The 23392-nt window shown below is 45.2% G+C and overlaps 1 protein-coding gene across 3 annotated transcripts in view; it reads right to left on the minus strand.

Annotated features, from left to right (window-relative positions):
• The window catches only part of KIF9 (kinesin family member 9), a 28723-nt gene extending 6015 nt beyond the window's left edge, over positions 1-22708 (minus strand). Inside the window, exons 1-17 of one of the 3 annotated variants that reach the window (XM_061365739.1) lie at positions 22673-22708; positions 21488-21588; positions 20727-20892; positions 19725-19831; positions 18268-18492; positions 16001-16084; positions 15798-15890; positions 14978-15125; positions 14081-14145; positions 12381-12458; positions 10427-10495; positions 9883-9987; positions 8422-8477; positions 6713-6803; positions 5953-6080; positions 4573-4755; positions 1858-2066 (exon numbers count right to left, since the gene is read on the minus strand). In XM_061365739.1, coding sequence (XP_061221723.1) covers positions 1858-2066; positions 4573-4755; positions 5953-6080; positions 6713-6803; positions 8422-8477; positions 9883-9987; positions 10427-10495; positions 12381-12458; positions 14081-14145; positions 14978-15125; positions 15798-15890; positions 16001-16084; positions 18268-18492; positions 19725-19831; positions 20727-20892; positions 21488-21583 — 1903 coding nt within the window. In that variant the 5' untranslated portion in view covers positions 21584-21588; positions 22673-22708. Of the gene's footprint in view, positions 1-1857; positions 2067-4572; positions 4756-5952; positions 6081-6712; positions 6804-8421; positions 8478-9882; positions 9988-10426; positions 10496-12380; positions 12459-14080; positions 14146-14977; positions 15126-15797; positions 15891-16000; positions 16085-18267; positions 18493-19724; positions 19832-20726; positions 20893-21487; positions 21589-22672 lie in introns of those variants that run through there. The other 2 variants (XM_061365747.1, XR_009727295.1) reach the window with 2 other exon arrangements.
• Between the last annotated feature and the right edge of the window lie 684 nt (positions 22709-23392).

Below are 23392 nucleotides of genomic sequence, written 5' to 3' on the forward strand. Positions count from 1 at the left end.
TATACTTTGAACCACACAGTAGTTACCCAGTTATACTGAGGTTAACCACACAACTGACATTTCCTTAGACATGCTTACTACAAATACAATGCTGCAGTGGTGTGCAGCAGAAATCTCTGCTGAACTCCTGAACCCTCTCAGACACCAGTCCTCCCTCAACTGAGGCATATGCAGTTAAACCTTAAAAGGCTAACAAGAAAGCTGGAGACAGACTTTTTTTAAGAGCCTGTAGAAATAGGACGAAGGGGAATGGCTTTAAACTGACAGAGGGGAGATTTAGATGGGATCTGAGGCAGAAGTTCTTCCCTGTGAGGGGGGTGAGGCCCTGGCACAGGTTGCCCAGAGAAGCTGTGGCTGCCCCAACCCTGGCAGTGTTCAAGGCCGGGCTGGATGGGGCTTGGAGCAACCTGGTCTAGTGGAAGGTGTCCCTGCCCGTGGCAGGGGTTGGAACTGAATGAGCTTTAAGGTCCTTTCCAACCCAAACCGTTCTGAGATTCCTTGATTCACGAAGAGGAGAGACCAGGCTCTGCAGGAAGACAGACTCCTGGAGGGTATCATAGAGGGCTTTTACGCCTCCTACAGAAAAAGCCCATGGGCAGCCATGGTGAGGGTTTTTCTGACAAAGGGCTGGTCAGCCCTTCAGGGACACTTAAGCCAGTGCTACTGTCCTTTGATAAACATCTCTCAGTTTTTATTACCCTCAAATCAGTTTATTCCTGTGGTTTTCAGCATCCACAATGTACCACCAGTTGGTAAAAGTCATCATAAAGAGCAAAGGCTCAAGAAAAGCCATGAAAAGACAGACCCTTGCTTTGATCTGATTTTCTTGTCATTTATCCAGAAGAGCTTTGCATATTTCAGACCCTATGGGAAAAGGCCCACTGGTGATAAGATTCTCTCTAGAGGAAGAGAAATGGAAACCAGCAGATGAAACTGGTCCCTCATTTCCCCTTATTTCCCACTAATTGCCTGGCATCCATTAAGGGTGTAGTTTCACAGAACTGAGTTATTTTGCTGTCCTCCCCCCATGCAAGGAACACCATTGCTACTTCCTCACAGAGAACTCTAGACTGCTCTGTTACTACAGCCATTTGTTTCAGATTTCCCCCCTCGCTCAGAGGCTTTTCTTCTCCACTCCTCTGTAGAGTGCAGCAGCACTGAGTCTTGGGAGCCCTGCTGCAGGGAGCATGTAACTTGACACACTTCCTAGTCTCATCCAGGCATATTTCACCTAACAAACATCTTGCCACAGCAAAATAGGAAGGCACTTACCCTGTATTTTGCTCTAGTACCTTGTCGTTTGGGATTTTGACTTTCATAAATCATGGAATGGTTTGGGTTGGAAGGGACCTTAAAGCTCATCCCGTTCCAACCCTCTGTCATGGGCAAGGACACCTTCCACTAGGCCAGGTTGCTCCAAGCCCTGTCCAACCTGGCCTTGAAAACTGCCAGGGATGGGGCAGCCACAGCTTCTCGGGGCAACCTGTGCCAGGGCCTGATGAAATGAAGCTATAGGAGATGCATTTCCACCAGTTAGGGCAGGTGTGCTACCCAGGATTTCTGCTCTGTGCTGACCTGCTTTTGTCAGCAGAATGTTGCCTAATCCATCACAGTATGGGGTGACGAATCAACCTGACTGCAGCTCACCTCACCAGTGTAAAGCCTGAGTAGCATGATTCGGTGCAGATGAAGGGTGGAGGACTCAGGTAGCAAAACACAAGCTCAACTCCAGAGCAGGGGCATAAAGCCCTGCCCTGGCAGGCAGCAGTGGTGGTCCAGTGGTCTCACTACCAGAACTGCTTTGAAACCAGCAGCTCCCCTCTTCTATCAGATTCTTGCTGGCTAGTGTCCACTTACCCTGCTGCCACCGCTCCTGCTGCTGATCCTCCAGAGCCTTTTCGATGCTCTCCATCTCAACCTTGATGGAGTTGATCTTCTGTGTTACTGTATGTCTTCTCTTTTTCCTGTCAAGTAGGATGCATTTGTTCTCTTTAAAGATCCGGTTGATCTCACTTCCATGCTCCTCCTTAAACATCTCAAATGCTGCTGGCTTGGGCGGAGGGGAGCTGCAGCAGAATTCAAACAAAAGACACAGAGACATGAGAAGGTCAGTTCTGCCCTGCAGCACAACAGAGTCCATAGCTGCCATAGCTGAGGTTTGAGGATGGTATTCCAAGGTGCCCTCAAAGGATCCTCAAAGGTCCTAGCTGCACCCTGGCACCATCTCTGCACCAACCCTCATACGTGCACCCCAGTACTATTCCCAGAAGAAAGAGTTATTAACATAGAAACCACATTCCTTAGGAGATGCCTCAGAACTGAGTCTCCCCTGGAAAGTGGACCTTTAATGGTCTGAATTTTCAGAAAACAGGTAATTACTATCCCTCCCACTTGTTAAACAGAAATGCCTTTGCTCTTTCCTTGCTGGATTCCCAGCACAGAGCAGACAGTCACCTCTGCCAACAAACCCCATAGATGCATGGGCTCTACAATGCTGCCACCCACGGCTTTGAAGTCTTGCCTATTTAGAAAGACTGAATTCAAAGTGACACAAGTCAATCCTAACTTTTCTATGAAATGGCTGTGATGAAAAGGCTTTGATGCTCTGAGGGCTGGAGCACCTCTCCTGTGAGAGAGCTGGGCTTGTTCAGCCTGGAGAACAGGCAACCACTCTTTGATTCTATGATGCAAATGTGCTTCCATGAACACCAGCTCTTAGTTCAAAACAAACCACACTAGGCACAAGGAGAGGCCCTCAGGGGAACATCACACTCCTGTGGATGCTGCTCTGTACTGTATAAGGTTGGTTTTGGTGTGTAAGCTGGATCTGGCAGCAGAAGATAGCCAGAAGTCTCTTCATTCCTCAGTCCAGACTGGTCAAAGCAAAAGTCTGGCTACTGCCTTTCCCAGATTGACCTCTTCAGGGCATTTTCAGACTTCTCAAAGGCTGCATCAGACAGCTTTCCCTGTCAAACTGCTGGCATGGCAACGTAAACAACCACCACTGGGCAGACTGCCACAGCTACAGCTTTGACAGCCACCTACCAAGCTACCTGAAGAACTCTGGGTGCCTTACACAGCTGCAGCAGCAGCCTTCATTGCCAGCCACGGGACTTTAAGATTAATACTAAAACAGATGCAAAGGTCTTGGAGGAACATGATAACATGTTAAAGTGCTTCAGGAGTAAATACTCCTGGAACAGCTTCATTGTGATGCTCTCCCTGGGCAGCAGGAACGAGAAATGACTGGTTGTCTACAGCACAGGCAATGCAGGTGCTCACAATACTTAAGAGCTACATCGCTTGAGAGCTCTCAGCAAGAAAAGATGGTTGATGATGAGAAAACCAGTGTCCTGAACTGGTTTGTAGGGGGCCTTGGCTGAACTCCTGTGAGCTAAACAACCTCACTCTGTTGAGACCATTCTCCTGGAAAGAGTTCTTTGTCTTGGTACCCTTAGCATTTTTCACCCCATCCACTCATCCAGAACAAAATGCAATTCAGTGCTGCCCTCCCATGCTAAACTCTTGTCTTGCTGCAAGCAGCTGGTTGGCACATTGCTCCAGTTTTGGCCATTTTCCACTCTTCTGTTTTGATATGGTAAGTCCTGACATGATCTGTGCAGCTATTGACCCATTTTCATGACTATGTGGGGTTTTGTGGCTGCACATGTGGTGCTTCTGCAATTTTACTATTAGCTGAAGGGTAAAGAGTGCTTCAATTTTCAAAGACTTCCAAATTAATCATAGAATCCCAGGCTGGTTTGGGTTGGAAGGGACCTTAAAGCTCATCCAGCTCCAGCCCCCTGCCACGAGGAGGGACACCTTTCACTAGGCCAGGTTGCTCCAAGCCCCGTCCAACCTGGCCTTGAACACTGCCAGGGATGGGGCAGCCACAGCTTCTCTGGGCACCCTGTGCCAGGGCCTCACCACCCTCACAGGGAAGAACTTCCTCACATCTCATCTCAGTCTCCCCTCTGTCAGTTTAAAGCCATTCCCCCTTGTCCTGTCCATACCTGCCCTTGTCAAAAGCTCCTCTCCAGCTTTCTTGTCAGCCTCTTCAGGCACTGCTCTAAGGTCTCCCTCGAGCCTTCTCTTCTCCAGGCTGAACAAGCCCAGCCCTCTCAGTGTGCCTTCATAACAGAGGTGCTCCAGCCCTCGGAGCATCTTTGTGGCCTCTTCTGGACTCGCTCCAACAGCCCCATGTCCTTCTCATGCTGGGGCCCCAGAGCTGGACACAATATTCCATGTGGGGCCTCTCAAGAACAGAACAGAAGGAGAGAATCCCCTTCCTTGACGTGCTAGCCAAGGCAACATAATAGAGCAACTGGCCAGGGCAGCACTCAAAGCAGATGGAGAAGATAACAACATAACCAACAACATAATTCAGCACACAGGGTGTCCCTACAATCACTGCTGTCCTACAATGTATTAATGAATCCAAGCAAGCAAGATCTCTGAATCCCTCCTCTTTACTTTGAAGCAGATAGTTGTACTAGGTGAACACAATGCAATCACTTCAGTGTAAACAAACCTCTGGCAAACGGGATATTCTTCCTCACAGGAAAAACTTACCTGGGCTGCTGGGAATCCTCCACAGGAGGTGGCTTTGAGAGCTCTGCATCAATATTTGCTGTACCCTGGTCCCTTGGTACCTCTTTCCCATCCAAATCCTTGGTGGAAGGCACTACCTGACTTTTTGATGGTAAATCCCCTTCCACATCTTTCCAAGAAAGATTGCTCCTCGTTCCTTCCTTCCTGACAGGGGGGGAAAGGTGAACCAGATTAATCAAATTTTTCATGAAACCAGATCTTGCTGTGGGTGCTAGCGTTGCTGATTCAACACACTAGCAGTCTGATGAGGCTCCTACAAAAGCCTGCAGTGAAATACCTACTGACAAGCGGTAAGATCAGCTTTGTTCTCCTCACAAGTCCTTACCTCCTAGAGCTGAGAAATTGCCTTGTGTAGCAAATACTACAGAATATAGCACAGGCTGGACTAGATCTCTAGAGAAGGATCACAAGAGTCCCACCCTGTCTGGAGTGAAGCATGCCTGCAAACAGGATAACCCTCTTTACCTTCAGAGGAACCTACAAACCAAATTCCCCAGGATTTGATCTAACCCACATCAAAATCAACCCCAGCTCTCTGTTCTTTTCCCTCAGCTCACCTCCACAAACACCACCAGCCTTATCTGCAAGGGACAGTGTGACTTCAAAGGGATACAGAAAAGTGTTTGCTAAATCTCCTTGCATCTCCCTAAAAAACAGAACTGAAAAGAGAAGCCCACTGTGTCATGTGGATACTAATGCCTGGCAATTCCTCTCCTCTGTAATACAAGGACTTGGACCAACATAAGAAGGATGTGGAGCTGTTGGAGTGAATGCAGAGGAGGCCACAAACATGCTCTGAGGGCTGGAGCACCTCTGCTATGGAGACAGGCTGAGAGAGCTGGGCTTGTTTAGCCTGGAGAAGAGAAGGCTCCAGAGGGACCTTAGAGCAGCTTCCAGTGCCTAAAGGGGCCAACAAGAAAGCTGGAGAGGGGCTTTTGACAAGGGCAGGTAGGGATAGGACAAGGGGGAATGGCTTTAAACTGACAGAGGGGAGACTGAGATGTGAGGAAGGAGTTCTTCCCTGTGAGCAGAAAAAGATCCTTCAATTTATAAAAGTAAGGTCCCCTGCATTGCCTGTTTCTACCACTGCTCCCATGGCCAAAAGCTTCCTCTGCACTCACTCCAACAGGTCCATGTCCTTCTAAGGGTATGGCTGGTGGCCATAAGGACACCAGAAACCCTTACAGCGTTAGAGGAACCACAAAACTTTTACATACTTGTTTAAGCCAGCTTTGTCTGTCTTTCCCCATGGGTTGCTGCCAATCACACCTTGACCAAACCTGGCCACTGCGATGACACGTTATCAGAGAAAAGAGAGAGCAGTCTGGCTACTTAACCCACCTGAATGTCTCACCATTCCTCCTGGATTTCTTCTTCCTACCACGTCTGGGTGAAGGAGCAGCGCTAGTGTCAAAAGCCTGCTCATCGTCTTCATGCACCAAATGGCCATCCACATCAAATACACCTGCCTGGAAACAGGAAAAAATAAAACATGGACCAGAAACCATTAGATTGGTAGCTTTCTATACCACGAAAGCTATACAGCCCTTGCCCAACAGTTATTCCATCCTGTTGTATCATCTAATATGAAAATCTGTACACATTAATATGAAAATCTGTACACATTAGCAAGTATTCCAGGGAAACACATCTGTAAGAAAGAAGTGAGAACTAAAATAAGGCCAAAATCATCCTCAAATTCATATGCTGAATGTTTCAGCCACTTAGAGGGAGAACAACTTGGATCTAGTGTCCCAAAAGAAATAAAGGTACCCTCAGAAGTCTGGTGAGGCCCTGGCACAGCCTGCCCAGAGAAGCTTTGGCTGCCCCATCCCTGGCAGTGTTCAAGGCCAGGCTGGATGAGGCGTGGAGCAACCTGGTCTAGTGGAAGGTGTCCCTGCTCATGGCAGGGGGTTGGAACTGGATGGGCTTTAAGGTCCCATCCAAGCCAGACCATTCTGTGATTCTATGGTGATTCTTTGATTTCTGAGCCTCGTATTTCAACAGGGAAAAGTTGAGAACTTGAGGCAATTCATGTTACAGCATCAAAGGAGCCAATTCTAAGATTGATTCTGGGCCAGGCTTGAGCACTGGTCATTACCTTATGAAGAGCAGCAATAGTAACAAAGTCATTTTTGTCTATCAGAGCGTACTTGCTTCGTAATCTCGCCTCCACTTCACACTCCTGTTGACTAGGGGAGAAAACAGCCTCTTACCATTGTGTTCAAGGAGGATTATTTCTTATGTCAAGACCTTTAATAATGCCAATATCAGATTTCCAAAGAAAATAATTTTTTACCTATGATCTCATTCCCAAACACCTCACCTTGCTCCTTCCATTCTTTCCATAGCCACTGTAACCTTTATTTACTCTCCTCTTCCTATTTTCTACAAACTCCCTTTAGGCCTTGTACATACAGAAGCTTTCTGATGGCTCTTTTAATATTCTGCATAACCTTTTAGTGGTCCAGATCAAACCCTGTTACCTCCATTCAGTGCCATCCCCTTCCTTTAACCTAGTGATTTTTCAAACTGAGTCATTAAAAGCATTATCAGCAGACTCAAATACACCATATAAGACTGAAAATTCTTAAAGAATCTCCAAGTTAAAAACTACTGAACTCCACTGTTTCAGAACAATAAAATGAGCCCCAAGTTAAGAAAAAACTAATAGGCAAAATTTTATCATGAAACTCATTTTGTTCTCAGGTCCCAAGGAAAGCCTGACTGCCCAGTGTGATGATGTACCGCAGACAGTTGTGGTCACACAAGTTTCTCAAGGGCATGCAGCTTCTCTACAGCAATATCCCACTGTCATGCCTGTCAGTTGCAACCTCTACTGCCCAGACAGGTCGCACAGCTTGATGGGGCAGGGACTGCAGGGGTTGCCCTAATACCCTTATTCTTCTTTGTTCTCTTCTATTTCATGACATGCAAGGTGCTTGTCCTCATTTTTAGGAGCCTGTCATTCACCTTCCTTCCTTCAGCCTAAGAAACAACTTTCACCATCCACTGCTGATATTTTCAAACAGGCACTTTCTTGCTTTCTCCCATCCCACACCACACATCAGAGAGCACCTCTCTGGAAACAGCCACAGAACCTTCTTATCATGCCCCTGCAATCGTTTTGTGACCTACCTTTGCCACAATCTCTACAAAAACCAAGTAAACCTGATGGCTTCTTGAGGCTGCTGTGGTGAGATGACTTTACATCACCTCATCAAGGTCTGCTTTTTTTTTTGATCTGTTTGCAGAGTGCCTTGTGCAATGCTCCATGATTAGGGATCCCACACAGTTTATGCTCAGTGATAGTATATTTGCCAAGAATTTTTAACCAGTGACGTTCATCCGCGAGAGCCCTTGCACATGATGTATGAGCAATGGAAGTTAGAGGAAATAGTCTTCTTGTGCAGAGGCCAGCAGAATTTGTCCAGAATTGTGTTTTCCATTACAAGGAGGAAATGGCTTTAAACTGAAAGAGGGGAGATTTAGATGGGATCTGAGGAAGAAGTTCTTCCCTGTGAGGGTGGTGAGGCACTGGCACAGGTTGCCCAGAGAAGCTGTGGCTGCCCCATCCCTGGCAGTGCTCAAGACTCAGTTGGATGGGGCTTAGAGCAACCTGGTCTAGTGGAAGGTGTCCCTGCTCATGGCAAGGGGTTGGAACTGGATGAGCTTTAAGGTCCCTTTCAACCCAGACCAGTCTGGGATTCTATGACTCACCCATACCACTGTAAGTGTGATACCACAGACAAAAGCCTGGTAGCATTTCTTGAACCTTACCGTGATATGCATCAACCTTGGATATCTTACCTTAAAATCAGTTTGAACTGCTTGAATACCTCCTGGATTTGCCTGAGGTTCACTACCTGAGGAAAAGAGGTATACAGTGAAGATGTAAGTAAGCATCTCTAGGCTGTGGTCAGCTGTACTGATTCAAATATTTCAGACTGCAAGCACTCCACTTTCCATTTGCTGGGTGTCCATGCTCAAGCAGGATTACCTTTATCCTGAGAGTCAGGCTGGAGGTGGATATGTTGCTCACTCTTAGGAGACTTTTAAAGAGAAAGCAATCTGACAGACTACAGTAAATTCCATTTACTGCACAGCCATTGAGGTAATGAATTAATTATGATCATTTTTAAAATCACATAGATGGCATCTACTCACCTTGCAGATTATGATGCTAATTCTCTTTGCACTGCTGGCCAAGACTGCCTGAGTACTTAGACCTGCCAGAGCACTATTGTTAGTCCTCTTACCCATAATAACGAATCAGTGCAGTCAAGCCATACTACTCTCTGTTTTGGAGATGATGATCGGAGGCATGGACAAATAAATAATGGGCAGTCTGCAGATGAGAAAGAATCTGCCTCCAGCTCTCCCAAGGTCCGAAAGACTGGCCCACACTATGAAATGTGTAATCTCTGCTCTCAACCCTCTCTAAAAGATTCTTGAGTGTCACTGAAGACATCCTTGCCTGTGTAAACTCCTTAGTCCTTCCATACTTTCCCTGCTCCACATCACATTCTGAAAGTCAGGTAAAACACACCTTCACATATGCCCTTATTCTGCTCCACTCCTGCCTGCTGGAGGGAGAAAACAGTGACTTTGAGAGAAGACAATGATTACATGAAATGAGAGAAAGTGTCTCAAGTCTTTTGTTCAAACTAAAGGGTTATCTGTTTCGAAAACACTCTTCCAGCAACTTCTGCACTCTTTTCACAGTGGCTTCTGCTCACAACCAAACCAAATCTAACAGTAGCTCTGAGTGTGCATTTGCATTTCCATTTTCTTACATTTTGCTTGTTTTTCCTGTTTGCCCAGGCAGGAATATTTGTGTCCACAGGATTTCTGCTGGTTTTTTTCACAACCATTTTGCAGTCACCAGCTAGTTGCAAGTCAAGAAACCCAGCCTTAATGAACCTGTCTCTAAAAGACGGGACAGATTTTGGCAACACACCTTGCAAAGATTTAGTTTGACACTGGCAGAGCAAATTTTTGTCATTAATTATTTAAAGAAGTTCCAAATAAACCAACTCAAAGGGTTTCAGGACTGAGGAGAAGTCTCCTCAAGCTTCTGAAAAAGCAAAAATTGAATGAAAACAAAGGGACAGTCCTTAACACACAAAATAAAAACCAAACTGAATTACTATTCTGTAGCACTTTTGGGGTTAAAGACAGCCTCTTCAGAAGACATTTTCATTGCTTCTGTCCAGAGTAAAACAAGATGGAATCAGTACTTATGTGCTTCTCCACTAGAAAGCTACTTACATCAATTTCATCAATGGCTCCTTTTAGGTATCTATGGACTTGAGACTTAATCTCTTCTATCTGGACGTGAGACAGAGGGTCATAAGTCACCGAAGAACGATTTGCCTGAGAAAAAAGGTGAACAACCGAGTATCAGCAAATCACAAAAAGCTAAGCAAGTGTGATGAACACCTGATGTGGCTCTAATGTGCCCAGGGAAGCCTTGTGTTTAATTTCTGATTGTGACTCCACACATCATCCGAGTTGATAGGACATGGGACGTGGGGACATGCTGGAAGTAATGCATCCCCTGCACATTTCAATCACACAACAGGAGGGCTTCGAGAGCCTGAAGAAAAAATAGGTGGGGTGGCTGGGGACTGAACCTACAACACAGTCTCTCTGGTATCTTCAGAGCTTTGCTTAAACCCCAAAAGACAGTGCTGAAAGCTGAAGGAAGAATACAGTCACTCTGAGTGCTGAGTTAGCTGATCCTACTGCAAAAGAAAACTCAGGACAAAGCTTTAACTAGGTCCCATCTAAGACGCTGCAACCTATTCCTTACCAAGCTGTCGTGTATGGCCAGTTCCTGCTTCAGAAAAGCAATCTCCTTCTCCAAAGCCTTCACTGTCCCCTAGCAGGAAAACAAAAGGGTGAGCAAATGACTAAACGCTATTGGACAAAAAACCCTACAGAAAAGCAGCATTAAACTGGCTGCTAAAAGATATCATAGCCATACACCAGCTCCCCCAGGGTTTGCTGTCAGGTTTGCATCAGTGAAATAGCAGCTCTGGAAATCATTTTGCCTTTCATTAGCTTCCAACAGGACAGCTTCTGTTGTGTCCTGGGTGTACTGCCTGCAGAGTCAGACCAAGCCATCAAAGGAGAGCCACCTGGCTTTTAATTTCATGCTTCCTGAGCTGGTACTGTAGGGGCCATCACATTCTGGACTACGAGATATTATCTCAAAAGCAAAGAAGTGTGTAGGTTTCCACCCTGAGTCTTACCAAACTCAGTAGGAGTTCTGACATTAACTTTAATAGGGGAGAAAGTCCCCTGTGAGGTATTTGATTGAATTTCTCCATAACATGGAACATCTTCAAGCATTCACTATTTAGAATGTGTTTTCAGAAAGGTGTGGACACACAAATCACCTTGGGATTCAGGGAGAATTGGATACTGAGGTGCTTTTTAAGTGATTTGTTGAGCACAATAGCTTTCTTAAAGAAAAGTTAAACACTGCTGGATTAGAAGCAGCCCTAAGGAGAAGGACTTGGTGATGTTGGTCAGTGAGAAGCCAACCCAAGCCATTCTAGGATTCTATTATACTCTTTCAGCTACTCTTTTCCACTCTGCACATCTCAGATGAAAGGCACTGAAGAGGAAGAGACAGTTTGTTCCACAGCTTCTTCTGGAAGCTGTTGGAGGAAACTCCACAGCTGTTTCTCTGCTTGCCAGTGAGATCAGACCATGAAATATGGCAAGGCTCTCACGCATCACATGTGTTATGGATCTGAAAGCTCTAAACTAATTCCTTGGGCCATCAGTAATTCATAGAACACCTACTGCTGCCAGTTCTGTTTCAGCTGTGAAAGCGCACTCAGGACATCTGAAATAGTATCATCATTTTCTGTAAGTTATTTTCTAGTTTAAACAAGTTTTGTAATTGTGGCAAAAAAAGTTCTGTTACCAGCAGCAATGGGGATAATGTTGTGTAAAGCTGCAGGTAGGAATATAGACCATTTCATGGAACTATAGAATGGTTTGGGTTGGAAAGGACCTTAAAATTCATGCAGCTCCAACTCCCCTGCCATGGGCAGGGACACCTTCCACTAAACCAGGTTGCTCCAAGACCCATCCAAGCTGGCCTTGAACACTGCCAGGGATGGGGCAGCCACAGCTTCTCTGGGCAACCTGTGCCAGGGCCTCACCACCCTCACAGGGAAGAACATCCTCCTCAGATCCCATCTCAATCTCCCCTCTGTCAGTTTAAAGCCATTCCCCCTTGTCCTGTCCCTACAGACCCTTGTCAAAAGCACCTCTCCAGCTTTCTTGTTGGCCCCTTTAGGCACTGGGAGCTGCTCTAAGGTCCCCCTGGAGCCTTCTCTTCTCCAGGCTGAACAAGCCCAGCTCTCAGCCTGTCTCCATAGAAGTGCCTAGGAATTTCCCCACAGACCATGGGAGTAGCCCACAACATAATATCTCTGCTAAAAGGTCGATCTTATCCAAAAAATGAGGGACTTGTATGCAGGCACTTGAAAGAATTACCACACGGCAGCGAAGACATGAGCATCTGCATGACTGTAACACGTAGCATATTCAAGGTAACTGTGACTAAATACCAATGAAAAAAGGTTTAATACTAATCCATTTCATCAGTTACCTAAATTAGCAAATGTCAGCTCAGCTGATGAGTGGTAATTCATTACACTATCAAATCTCTGGTTTTTAAGGTTATTATCTTAAATATTAATGAACCTGACAAAAATTGCCTTCCTCTGTTCCCCTTCTCTACGTACCTCTCGGTCATACGTCTCATTGAGGACTGGCTCTGTCGTGACCCATTTTATTCTGTTAGCAAACCGAAGAGAAGACAACTGGAAAAGATATTAGCAAGGATATAATTTTCATAATCTGTTACTTCTTAATCATATCAGATCCCAGAACACAGAAATAAAATTTATTTAACTGCAGGGAGCAATATAGGATTTCTCATTCTGGGATCCTATCTTCTAATGCTCAGTGGCTTCTGTGTGATTAGCCAGCTTCAGGTGATGTCTTTGCCCTTTCTGTTCTGCTTGTGGACAGCTCTGTGTATATCAGAGCAGTGATCTCAAAAATACCCACACCCACTTCTCATAAAAATGAGACTTACATCCCAAAACCTCCAAATCACACATCAATGGCCTTCAAGTTTAACTCCTGCAATTGTGGTATCTTGAGAGTAAACCCCTACAGCCTGAAAATCCTCCTCTTGATGCAAAGCGTAGTAGCTGACTCCTGAGCAATACTGTTTCTAGATGCTATCAGAACACAAGAAGATGATGAAACAACTTCGCCTTGAAAACAACTACCCAACAGATTAATTTGGGTTGGTTTTTTTTGCTACATACAAACATACATACATACATATACTTTTCTTGGCAAAGAGCAAAGTGATTCCCTTCAAGGATACCACCAGCAGAGATAAAGATATCACTGTCCCACTCTACTCAGTGCTTGTCAGGCCACTCCTGAAACACTGTGCTCAGTTTTGGTCCCTGCTATACAAAAAAGATGTGGACAGGCCAGAGAGGGTTCAGAGAAGGGCCACAAAGATCATCCAAGGACTGGAAAGCCATGTGAAGAAAGGCTGAGTGAGCTGGGCTTGATCAGCCTACAGAAAAGAAGGCTCATAGGAGACTCTATCACCCTGTTCCAGAATTTAAAGGGTGGCTACAAAAAAGATGGAGAGTCCCTTTTTACAAGGAATTTCATTCAAAAGACAAGGGGCAGTGGGCACAAGTTACTCCTGGGGAGATTCCAGTTGGACAGAAGAGGAAGATTTTTCACAATGAGAACAATCAGCCATTGGAATAACCTCCCCAGTGAAGTGGTGACTCCCCAGTGCTGGACCCTCTTAAGACTGGGCTGGACAGGGTGCTGGGCCATGTAGTGTGGGTCATGCTTTGCCTGTAAAGGTTGAACCAGATGATCCTTGAGGTCCCTTCCAACCTGGGATTGCAGGATTCTGTGATTCTCTGTGTTACAGATGTGGTTAAGTGGATGCAGTTCACACAGTGAGACTTTCCTCAATTTCATCATTTCACAGGTTAAACCCCCCCCAGCGTTAGGAAGTTACTCCCACTTCCTGAAGCAGCAGAAAGCCAGCTCAGCTCTGCACCAGTGCAATCCCACTGACCTCCTTACACAATGTATCATTCAAATGCATTCATAGGGTTGAACCGTCAGTGTGCTTAGATTTTAGCTGCTTGTGCCTGCTCTATTTCAGGCTTTCATTTCTTCCCCTGGGAGAGTTACCACTCATCCGTTTGCATCACAAAGCAGATTGGTAAAAGCAATCTCTTCTCTGAGCCTTTGAGATAAGATGAATTAGGCAGAATGTTGCTCTGGAACTCCTGCCATAGCCCTCCAGAGACCAATCTTTAAACCAAGCTACAGCCAGTTGCAACAGTATCAAGAACAAGACTCGAATTCTGCAGAAATCAGTTCAACTTACAGTATGTTCCACATGTGCAGCTTCCCCACAGACATTTGCCACTAGGACAGTATTGCAGTTTCTCCCTGGGAAAAATAAAAAAATAATAATAAATAAAAGAATAATTTCCTAAAAGGCAAATAACACAATTAGGGGGTTCACTGTTTAATATTTTTTTTTAATGTATTATGTTCTGTGCTGACTAAAATAAGAGAAAAAAGAGCAACAAAGAACACAGCCAGTTTGTCCCTCTAAAGCTCCCACGGGTACGAAGACACAGTGGCACAGAATGACTGAAGAATGAAGGCAACATGCAGTTCTCACGTGGTGACGATGCAGGAGGAAGACAAGAACAGAAACTGTGAAAGCCTGAAACTGGGAAAACTGGGGCAGAGGATTTTAAAATCCCTTGGCCTAAATCTAACAGTGGGGAACCTGGCAGGATGTGGTCCCTGCCTTTCCTAAAAGCAACACAAGACTCATCTCAGAAATGCCTTGAAGATCACTCTCCTTTCTGATGCCTTTGGTTACACCACACAAACCCCCTCCAGCCTGTTTTCAACTGCTTTCCCCTCCCCTGTCTCCAGCATGCCAGGAGCACAAGCCTGGATTCATGATGTGCCTCATGGGTTTATCACTTGCAGCCTGATGCTAATGCAGGAGCACCTGAAAAGGTTTGCAACATGCTGTTTTGGTTTGTTTGGGTTTTTTGTGGCAGTTTTTCACAGCATTCTAACTAAGGTTTTGTGAATTTCTACTAGTTTGAGGAGTGTGAGCTTTGTACTGTCTCCTGCACCTGCTGTTTTATTTGATGAAGAAAATCAGACATCCTTTGAACAGTGGTGAGTTCTGTGTGTTTCTATGTTATGACCTTACAACTAGGAACTGTAGGGGCCTGCTACGATGCGCAGCTCTTACCCAGGGAGTCCTTGAGGATGTAAGTGAGCTTGCTCTGCCGGAAGGGGATGTGGTCCCTCTTAGGATCAGCCAGGGCAGTGATGACTTGCTCCAGGAACGACAGAGACTTGTTGATGTACGTGGCTTCCTTCAAAAGCTGTCCTTCAGACTGTAATGAAAGATCAAAAGGCAAAACTTCCACAACACATACTTCTGGCCAAACTGCAGGAGGGAGCGTACTACTCACTGAGAGTAAAACTCTGTTTGCTTCTGAGGGTAAGGAGCTAATTCAGACCTGATAAATTCATGAGCTAAAGCTTTCTTCAGTTTGAAAACAAGTTTTCAGATACCTCAATTTTTCATTACAAGTCTCCAAGGACCACTGCCTTTCCCCCAAGCAGGGTAAATCATGTTTTGGCATGGGGTTGATGCAGTTTCTACTCTGCTCAATGTAGAATGTCACACGGGACCTGAGAATCTTTCAGTTGTTGAGCCCTAACACGCTATGAAACTTTTGATAGTTTGCCTGCCATGACCAGAATTTGCACTGTTGCTGCTGGAATGAAGAGGAAAATCAAAGGCTCTTTGATAAATTACAGACTCAAATGAGTCTGGGTTGGGTTGGAAAGCAAACGCAGGATAGGAGTCACTTAGAAATGATACACAGCAGCTGCAAACAACTCAGCACCCTCTGACATGTTACAGTGACTTACAATTTGTCACAGTGTCACCTATTTATCACAGGCTGAATTCTCTTGTGGGGTAAACCTGTAATTTCACCTCCACCTTGTTGGTTACTGGGCTCATCACCACAGACTGAAATATTTCTTCCATCACTTACTCCAGACTTGCTCAGTCTCTCTGAGCCTGCCAGATCTATGAAGTTGATTTTGGAGTTAACACATTTGACGTCTGAGAAAAATCTGAAACGAGACTGAGGGAGAAAAGAATATAAACTGTAGACAAAACTGAAATACAGTAAAAACCACATGTGTAAAGATCCTCAGCCACTTGAGTCCCCAGAAAAACTGCTGGAGCGCTTACCTCAATGTAAATAGTAAAGATGCAATGGGACCTGGACGAATGCTTATTCAGTGCATGCTCTGCTATCACTCTTTTGTTCTCACCCTGCAAATGAAGTCAAAATTCAAACAGTGTTTTTAAACTTCTGTATGGGTAGAATGAAAGGAAATTATAAATCCACACAGTTAAATAAATGACAGTTCGATCTTTGCTCCATACAGACTGTAACTCTGATCAGTTGGTTCACAGAATCACAGAATTGTTACTGTTGGAAGGGACCTTCCAATCAGCTCATCCAGTTCCAACCCCCTATCACAGGCAGGGACACCTTCCACTAGATCAGGTTGCTCCAAGCCCTGTCCAGCCTGGCCTTGAACACTGCCAGAGATGGGGCAGCCACAGCTTCGCTGGGCAACCTGTGCCAGGGCCTCACCACCCTCACAGGGAAGAACTTCTTCCTCACATCTCACTAAATCTCCCTTATATCAGTTCAAAGCCATTCCCCCTTGTCCTGTCCCTACCTGCCCTTGTAAAAAGCTCCTCTCCAACTTTCTTGTCAGCCCCTTTAGGCACTGGAAGCTGCTCTAAATTCTCCCCCGAGCCTTCTCTTCTCCAGGCTGAACAACGGTTAGGGCAGTCAGAGTGGGAACTCACCATGTTTGCCTTGTTTTCTTACTCAAAGGCCTCTCAAAGCATTTCATGGGGGGTTGATAAAGGTCACAGTTTACTATAATAATGCCTTTTACTGGAAACTATTTCCACTTTTGATGCTCAGCTCACAGAATTGTAGCTTTTTGAGAAACAGTCAGGCAAGCCTTGCTCAGAGGCAATACTTCCCTGGCTGTTTCAGTTTCTTCATGACTAGAAACCCAAAGAGCTCTCCAGGCTTCAAATGTCATAGAAAACTCAAACATACACAATAGCTACAAATCTGTAATGCCTGCTTACAGGAAAAGAAAGTGACATTGAAAATGACGTGGTCACTGTTTGTTAGGAGTGCCAGGCTATCACAGAGCAGTGCTGTCAGGCTGGCAAGGCAGAAAAGGCAACAGAAGGAGGCTCTACAGCACAGAAATGCTCCTGTCAATAGGTTTCACAGCCAGAATCTGCCTGGCTCTCAAAAGACAATGACTTTTGAGAGCTGAAAGGTCAGCAACTGGCTCCATGCTAGGCAGTCTAAATCCACAAGCAAGAAAGTGAAGAGCTTCCGGTATCAATACTATCAAGCCCAGTCCACAAATGAAGAATCACAGCATGTGGCCAACATCCTCAAAGCCTGGAGCTTTCTCTGTGAACCTCAAACCACAGGCAGAACTAATCTAAGGATGCTGAATGGGTCCCCAGGCCCCACTTGCACTTCTTTTATTAACAGATCTCAAGCTAAGTCACATTATCATTATCCTACTCTTTAAAAAGAAAAAGAGAGTTCCTGGCAGTCACAGAAGCTGACTTAGGATACCACAGTCACATTATTAAAAAGGTAAGTGAAATACTTTAAGGACACCAGGTGGTTCCTGCTATGAATACACTTCCTGCATACAGCACCAATTCTTTATTCATGTTTTCTTTAAGAACTAAAGCATCCACAGTAAAAGAAAGATGCAGGTATAAGTAAGCAAACTCCCTTCACAAATCTAACCCCTTGTGTGAACATCCTGCTGTAAAATCTGACTAATGCCTGTGCCATGATCATCCCAAACTATCTGCCCAAGACGCTGCTGCAAAGACTTTCCTTGGAACATGGACATAGCTAGGTCAGGCACATGTGTTTTTTCAAGAAGAAATTCCACTGTAGATCAGCTGGTTGGTCTAAAAGGATCCCAAACATCGGACACTTTGTACTAAGCCACTCACCAACACCCTTATGTGATAACCAGGGTCATGAAAACAAATCTTTTGGGCTGTCTAGGATCTCAGCCTGCTGATGCAGCCAGTGAGATAAACCTTTTCAAATGAAGGCATTCTGTGGCTGCCTTCTGTATTTTGGTGCTGTCTGAAACCTCCAATGCTACTACATTCTGTGATCTCACCCCAACATGTTTCACCCATCACTTGACTTGCTCTGGCATACAGTAAAACCAGAATTTCCCCAAGGAGATCTTCCAGAACCTCGGTGCCAGAACATGGGCTACAAAGAATTACTAGTTCTTCTACCCACACAACAAAGAGAACAAAGAGGGCTGAACCTCCCCCCAGCCCTCCTGGCCACCCACCTCCTGCTTTACTGCCTCCTCCCTGTGCTAAGCCAACAAACAATTAGATGAAGTGTAATATTTGTTTTCTCTTGCCTCAAAAAGGAGACTTAGAGCATCTTCCTCGAGGCTAACTTTATGTATAGATAAGCCCTTCACATAAACCCCTTCTGGGGAATCCACAATAGCCATCTGCATGCCACCGCTCCCGTTGCTTGTCACGGTGGACAGAAGGTCAAACAAGCACTCATTGTAGATTTCCAGATAGGATATTCGGACAGTGATGAGTGGATCAGTGGATTGCGCAGTTGCTTTGAAGACCTACACAAAGAGAAGGAATTTGTCAACAGCAGTGCTAGTTCACAAACAGAATAATTAGCTATATATGGTGTTCCAGAAAAGCTATTCATAACTTTCTGAACAGCTGTAAGTGCATCCACGTGTGTGTAGCTAATTCTGAACAGGAGTTGCCTGAGGGCTGACAGGGCTAGGTCAATAATTTTAATGTGATTTTGCAAAATGGAAGTGCTGAAAACAACACTTAAATGCCTGCTTACGTTTGAGAAGCAGCCAATAGAATTATACAGAAGCAACCTCTGCAAATGACAATAAAGCATAACTACAGAATTATTTCTGTCTTTGTTTCACAGAATTATCAAATCACAAACTGGTTTGGGTTGGAAGGGATCTTAAAGCTCATCCAGTTCCACCCAACCCTGCCATAGGCAGGGATACCTCCCACTTGACCAGGTTGCTCCAAGCCCTGTCCAACCTGGCCCTGAACACTGCCAAGGATGGGGCAGCCACAGCTTCTCTGGGCAACCTGTGCCAGGGCCTCACCACCCTCACAGGGAAGAACTTCTTCCTCACATCTCATCTCAATCTTGCTTATTTGAGTTTAAAGCCAATCCCATTGTCCTGTCCCTACCTGCCCTTGTCAAAAGCCCCTCTCCAGCTTTCTTGTTGGCCCCTTTAGGCACTGGAAGCTGCTCTAAAGTCTCCCCAGACCCTTCTCTTCTCAAAGGTGAACAAGCCCAGCCCTCTCAGCCTGTCTCCATATCAGAGGTGCTCCAGCCCTTGGAGCATCTTTGTGTCCTCCTCTGAACTCACTCCAACAGCCCCACATGCTGTGTGTCAGATGTCTTTGTGAAAATGGAAAGCATTCTGTGTCACTGCCTAAAGATAAACACACCTATCCCCTCAAAGCACAGCTAAGCTTGTGCCTCTGAACAGGGACAAATCTATGTAGCAATGGGACTGACAAACCAGCATATTTCCAGACAACACCATCCCAATGCTCTTAAACGTCATCATTATCAAAGCACAAGGTCATGATGTAGTTAAACAAATCTAGAAAGTAACTATGTTTTACAGGCTCCTTTAAATCTTTAATGATCTTATCTTAGATTAAAAGAATTAAAAAAAACCACTGGTGGAGATAAATTTATAACATATTCACCATGTTAAAACACTTCTATGAGTATCAGCAAAAGCTGATACAAGAGATGTCCTTGCTATTTCTTCCAGCTTCTTTTCCCAGTCAAATCCAATACCTGCTGTATAGCTCGTGGTATGATTCCTCGATGCTTGTAATCAGCAGTTGTTCCCATCATGGTGTAAGTTTTACCAGCCCCTGTTTGCCCATAGCACATTATCGTGCCTAGAAAAGATTCAAAAGCAAAAGAATAAACTCCAGAGGTAACCTCTGTATTTCACAAATAGAATATCAACAGGATCTCTCCCTCAGATTAAATCTTCACTTACTGTCAAAATAAGGCCAAGTGCAAGGTCCTACACCTGGGTCAGGGCAATCCCAAGCACAAATAAAGGCTGTGGAAGACTGGATTGTCTCCTAAGGAGCAGGACTTGGGGGTGTTGGTCCATGAGAAGCTCCCCATGACCCAGCAGTGTGTGCTTGCAGCCCAGAAACCAACCATGTCCTGGGCTGCATCACCAGCAGCATGACCAGCAGGGTGAGGGAGGGGGTTTTCCCCTTCTACTCCACTCTGGTGAGATCCCCCCCTGCAGTCCTGCATCCAGCTCTGAGGCCCCAACACATGAGAGAAGTGGAGCTCTTGGAGCAAGCCGAGAGGAGGCCATGGACAAGCTCCAGAGGGCTGGAGCACCTCTGCTATGGAGATAGGCTGAAGGAGCTAAGCTTGTTCAGCCTGGAGAAGAGAAGGCTCCAGGCGGACTTTAGAGCAGCTTCCAGTGCCTAAAGGGGCTGATAAGAAAGCTGGGAGGGGCTTTTGACAAGGGCAAAAAGAAAAGAGGGAATGTCTTTAAACTGACAGAGGGGAGATTGAGATGAGATGTGAGGAAGAAGTTCTTCCCTGTGAGGGTGGTGAGGCCCTGGCACAGGTTGCCCAGAGAAGCTGTGGCTGCCTCATTCCTGGCAGTGCTCAAGGCCAGGCTGCACGAGGATTAGAGTAACCTGGTCTAGTGGAAGGTGTCCCTGCCTGTGGCAGGGGGTTGGAACTGAGTGAGCTTTAAGATCCCTTCCAACCCAAACCAGTTTGTGATTCTATCATTCTATGTTAAGAGCAGCAAGTTACCATTATAGCCAATTAAAGCTTCGGACACCAATTTTTTTGCCACTGTCTCATAAAGCTGTTCCTGGGAGGTGTTGTGAAGGACACCATCCATCCTAAAGCTCCAGCTGGTCTGGCTGTTATTCATAGCTTCTTTCTTGGCATCTTTTTTGAGGCAAATCTCTATGCTCTGAAACCCAAAAAGAGAGGAAGTTAACTTTGATAACCGTGAAGAGTTTCAGCAATTGTTGTCCAAAGAGAAAAAATATGCACTGAAGACCTGGAGGCCAGGAGGAAATGGAGCACAAAGAGCACTACTGTTGTACTGAACCTGATGGTATTTTCTGGTAACACATATTCTACATAAAAAAAAAAAGAAAGAAGGAAAGGTGGCTCAGCTCATCTGTTTAGCCCCCAGTGATGTGTCTGATCTTGTGTCCCAGGGAAATTATGAACTAAGCAAGAGAAGATGAAGGGAGGAACTTGCATAAGGGAGGATAGAAACAGACTGTTCCACCGGTTGGAACTGAAGTTACCACTGGGAATTCCTCAAGGATCAGTCAGAGTCCCCGTCATTCTGAGGATTTCCTCTAGTCACTGCATCACCAGAAGTGTGCTTTCTGTAGTCACACTTGCTGATACAAAGCCACAAGCCTCTATCAGTGCAGAGGAGAACAGCAAGCAGGACAAAACAACATGCACCAAAATGTGTGGCCTTAAGGAGTGGAAGAATTCTGCATTTCAGTGGGCAAAAATTGAAACCAAATCCCAATCTTTTTGTCTACCTTGTTATCTGGCCCAAACTTGATCATATCTTGAGCAAAATTAGCTGTTGGCTTGACTCGCAGGAATGCATGGACTCTCTTTCTTACTAGATACATACTAACTAAAGAGGGAAAAAAAGGAAAAAATCAACACTGTTGCATTCCCTAAAAAGAAATGTAATGTTATTTGTCATGAAAAGGCAAGATACAGAGAAGTCAAGTTTAAAAATAAAGTGTTGACAAATGTTCAGTTGCGGTTTCTATTCTTTATGAAAAGCAACTGTGGGCAACCAGATGTTGAAAATTCCAGCATTGTTCTGCTCAGAACACTGAGTATGTATACAGAGAATTACTGATCATGATTTCCTCTTGTGTACCAGGCACATTAGTGTTTGACAGCACAAGCTTCCCCTCCTCTCAGGCTTGCAAAGAAAATAATTGCAGGAATATGAGAAGCATTTTCTTTTGTCCAGTGTTTTCAGTGTGTGAAGGCACTTGCAGCCTCCTGGTTTGTAGTGTCTGATCATCCAGAACTCGATTTCAGGCTTCTGAGGTTTTGAGTAAGATGTGCTGTAGGTGAAACCATGGCAAAAGGATCTCAACAGCACTGCAAAGGGCTGTGCAGTTGTTGGTATGCAAACATTTCCAGTGCTCTGAACAGCAGTTACCTTGTTTACAGTCTGGAATGATTGTGCACTTCCCATATTTTGGAATTAGAACCCCTTATTTATACTAAGCCATAAAAATATTTAAAAGCTCCTGATGAAGACCTGATCTTAGAGTTTCCAGAAGAAAAAGAAAAACCATGTGCCTGACAACTGATGAAATTCTTATCTTATTCTTCAGGTCAGTGTGAATGCAGGGAGTGGCTGTCAATAGCCAGTGACACCAGAGGATCTGCTGACCAAAGCTGCAGATGGGCTTGCAGGATATATCCAGCTGCTTAAAAAGCTGCTTTAAACGCCTGGTACATGCAGATCCTGTGTTTTCCCCCCACGATTTCCTACAGACAGCCTGTGATCAACAGTTGTGTGATAATCTAGGGTCAATTTCTGGTTTCAAACAAAATATTTTCTAATTCTTGTACATTAATTACTGTGCTCTCTCCAGCACCTTATCTCCTCTGACTGCTCTAAAAGGAAACATAGAGCTGTGAGTTGGACCAAGACTTCTCTTTAAAACAGAGGTGAGCATTTGCATGACTACCTGGTAAAGGTAATGTGGGCTCCTTGTACCCTTCCCAGATGATCTCAGTGATTCCAACACATGATCGCTGTGGAATCCAAAATGGTGCTAAGTTTCCAAGTTCACAGTCTCTTCAGACTGGGAGACAGTCTTCAAATAAACGATCTGTGAAAAAGCACAGTGATACAGAAGTGCACGGATATCCCCATAAGGATCTCCTCTAAATGACACACACATAAAGCTGCCAAGACATTTGCCAGTACTGTGTGAACAGACACAGGAGCAGCACAGGTACAAGCTGAATGGAAGAAGAAATGGAGCTTTAAACCTGGGAACCAGCATGGAAATGCTGCTCATCTGGTTATCAAGATTGTAAGAGGTCACAAAACTCTGCTATATAAATAGAATGTTACAGTGGTATGTGCCTTATTTCATAGAATAACAGAATCACAGAATCCCAGACTGGTTTGGGTTGGAAGGGACCTTAAAGCTCATCCAGTTCCAAACCCCTGCCACAGGCAGGGACACCTTCCACTAGACCAGGTTGCTCCAAGCCCGTGTCCAACCTGGCCTTGAACACTGCCAGGGATGGGGCAGCCACAGCTTCTCTGGGCAACCTGTGCCAGGGCCTCACCACCCTCACAGGGAAGAACTTCTTCCTAAGATTTCACCTCAATCTCCCCTCTGACAGTTTAAAGACACTCCCCTTGTCCTAAACATGAGAAGCAAACTAGGGAGGCA

This window comes from Neopsephotus bourkii, unplaced genomic scaffold, assembly GCF_033783945.1.
Source record: "Neopsephotus bourkii isolate Nb327-2 ecotype Australia unplaced genomic scaffold, CSIRO-AGI_Nbou_v1 NB_122, whole genome shotgun sequence".
NCBI classification, from domain to species: domain Eukaryota; kingdom Metazoa; phylum Chordata; class Aves; order Psittaciformes; family Psittacidae; genus Neopsephotus; species Neopsephotus bourkii.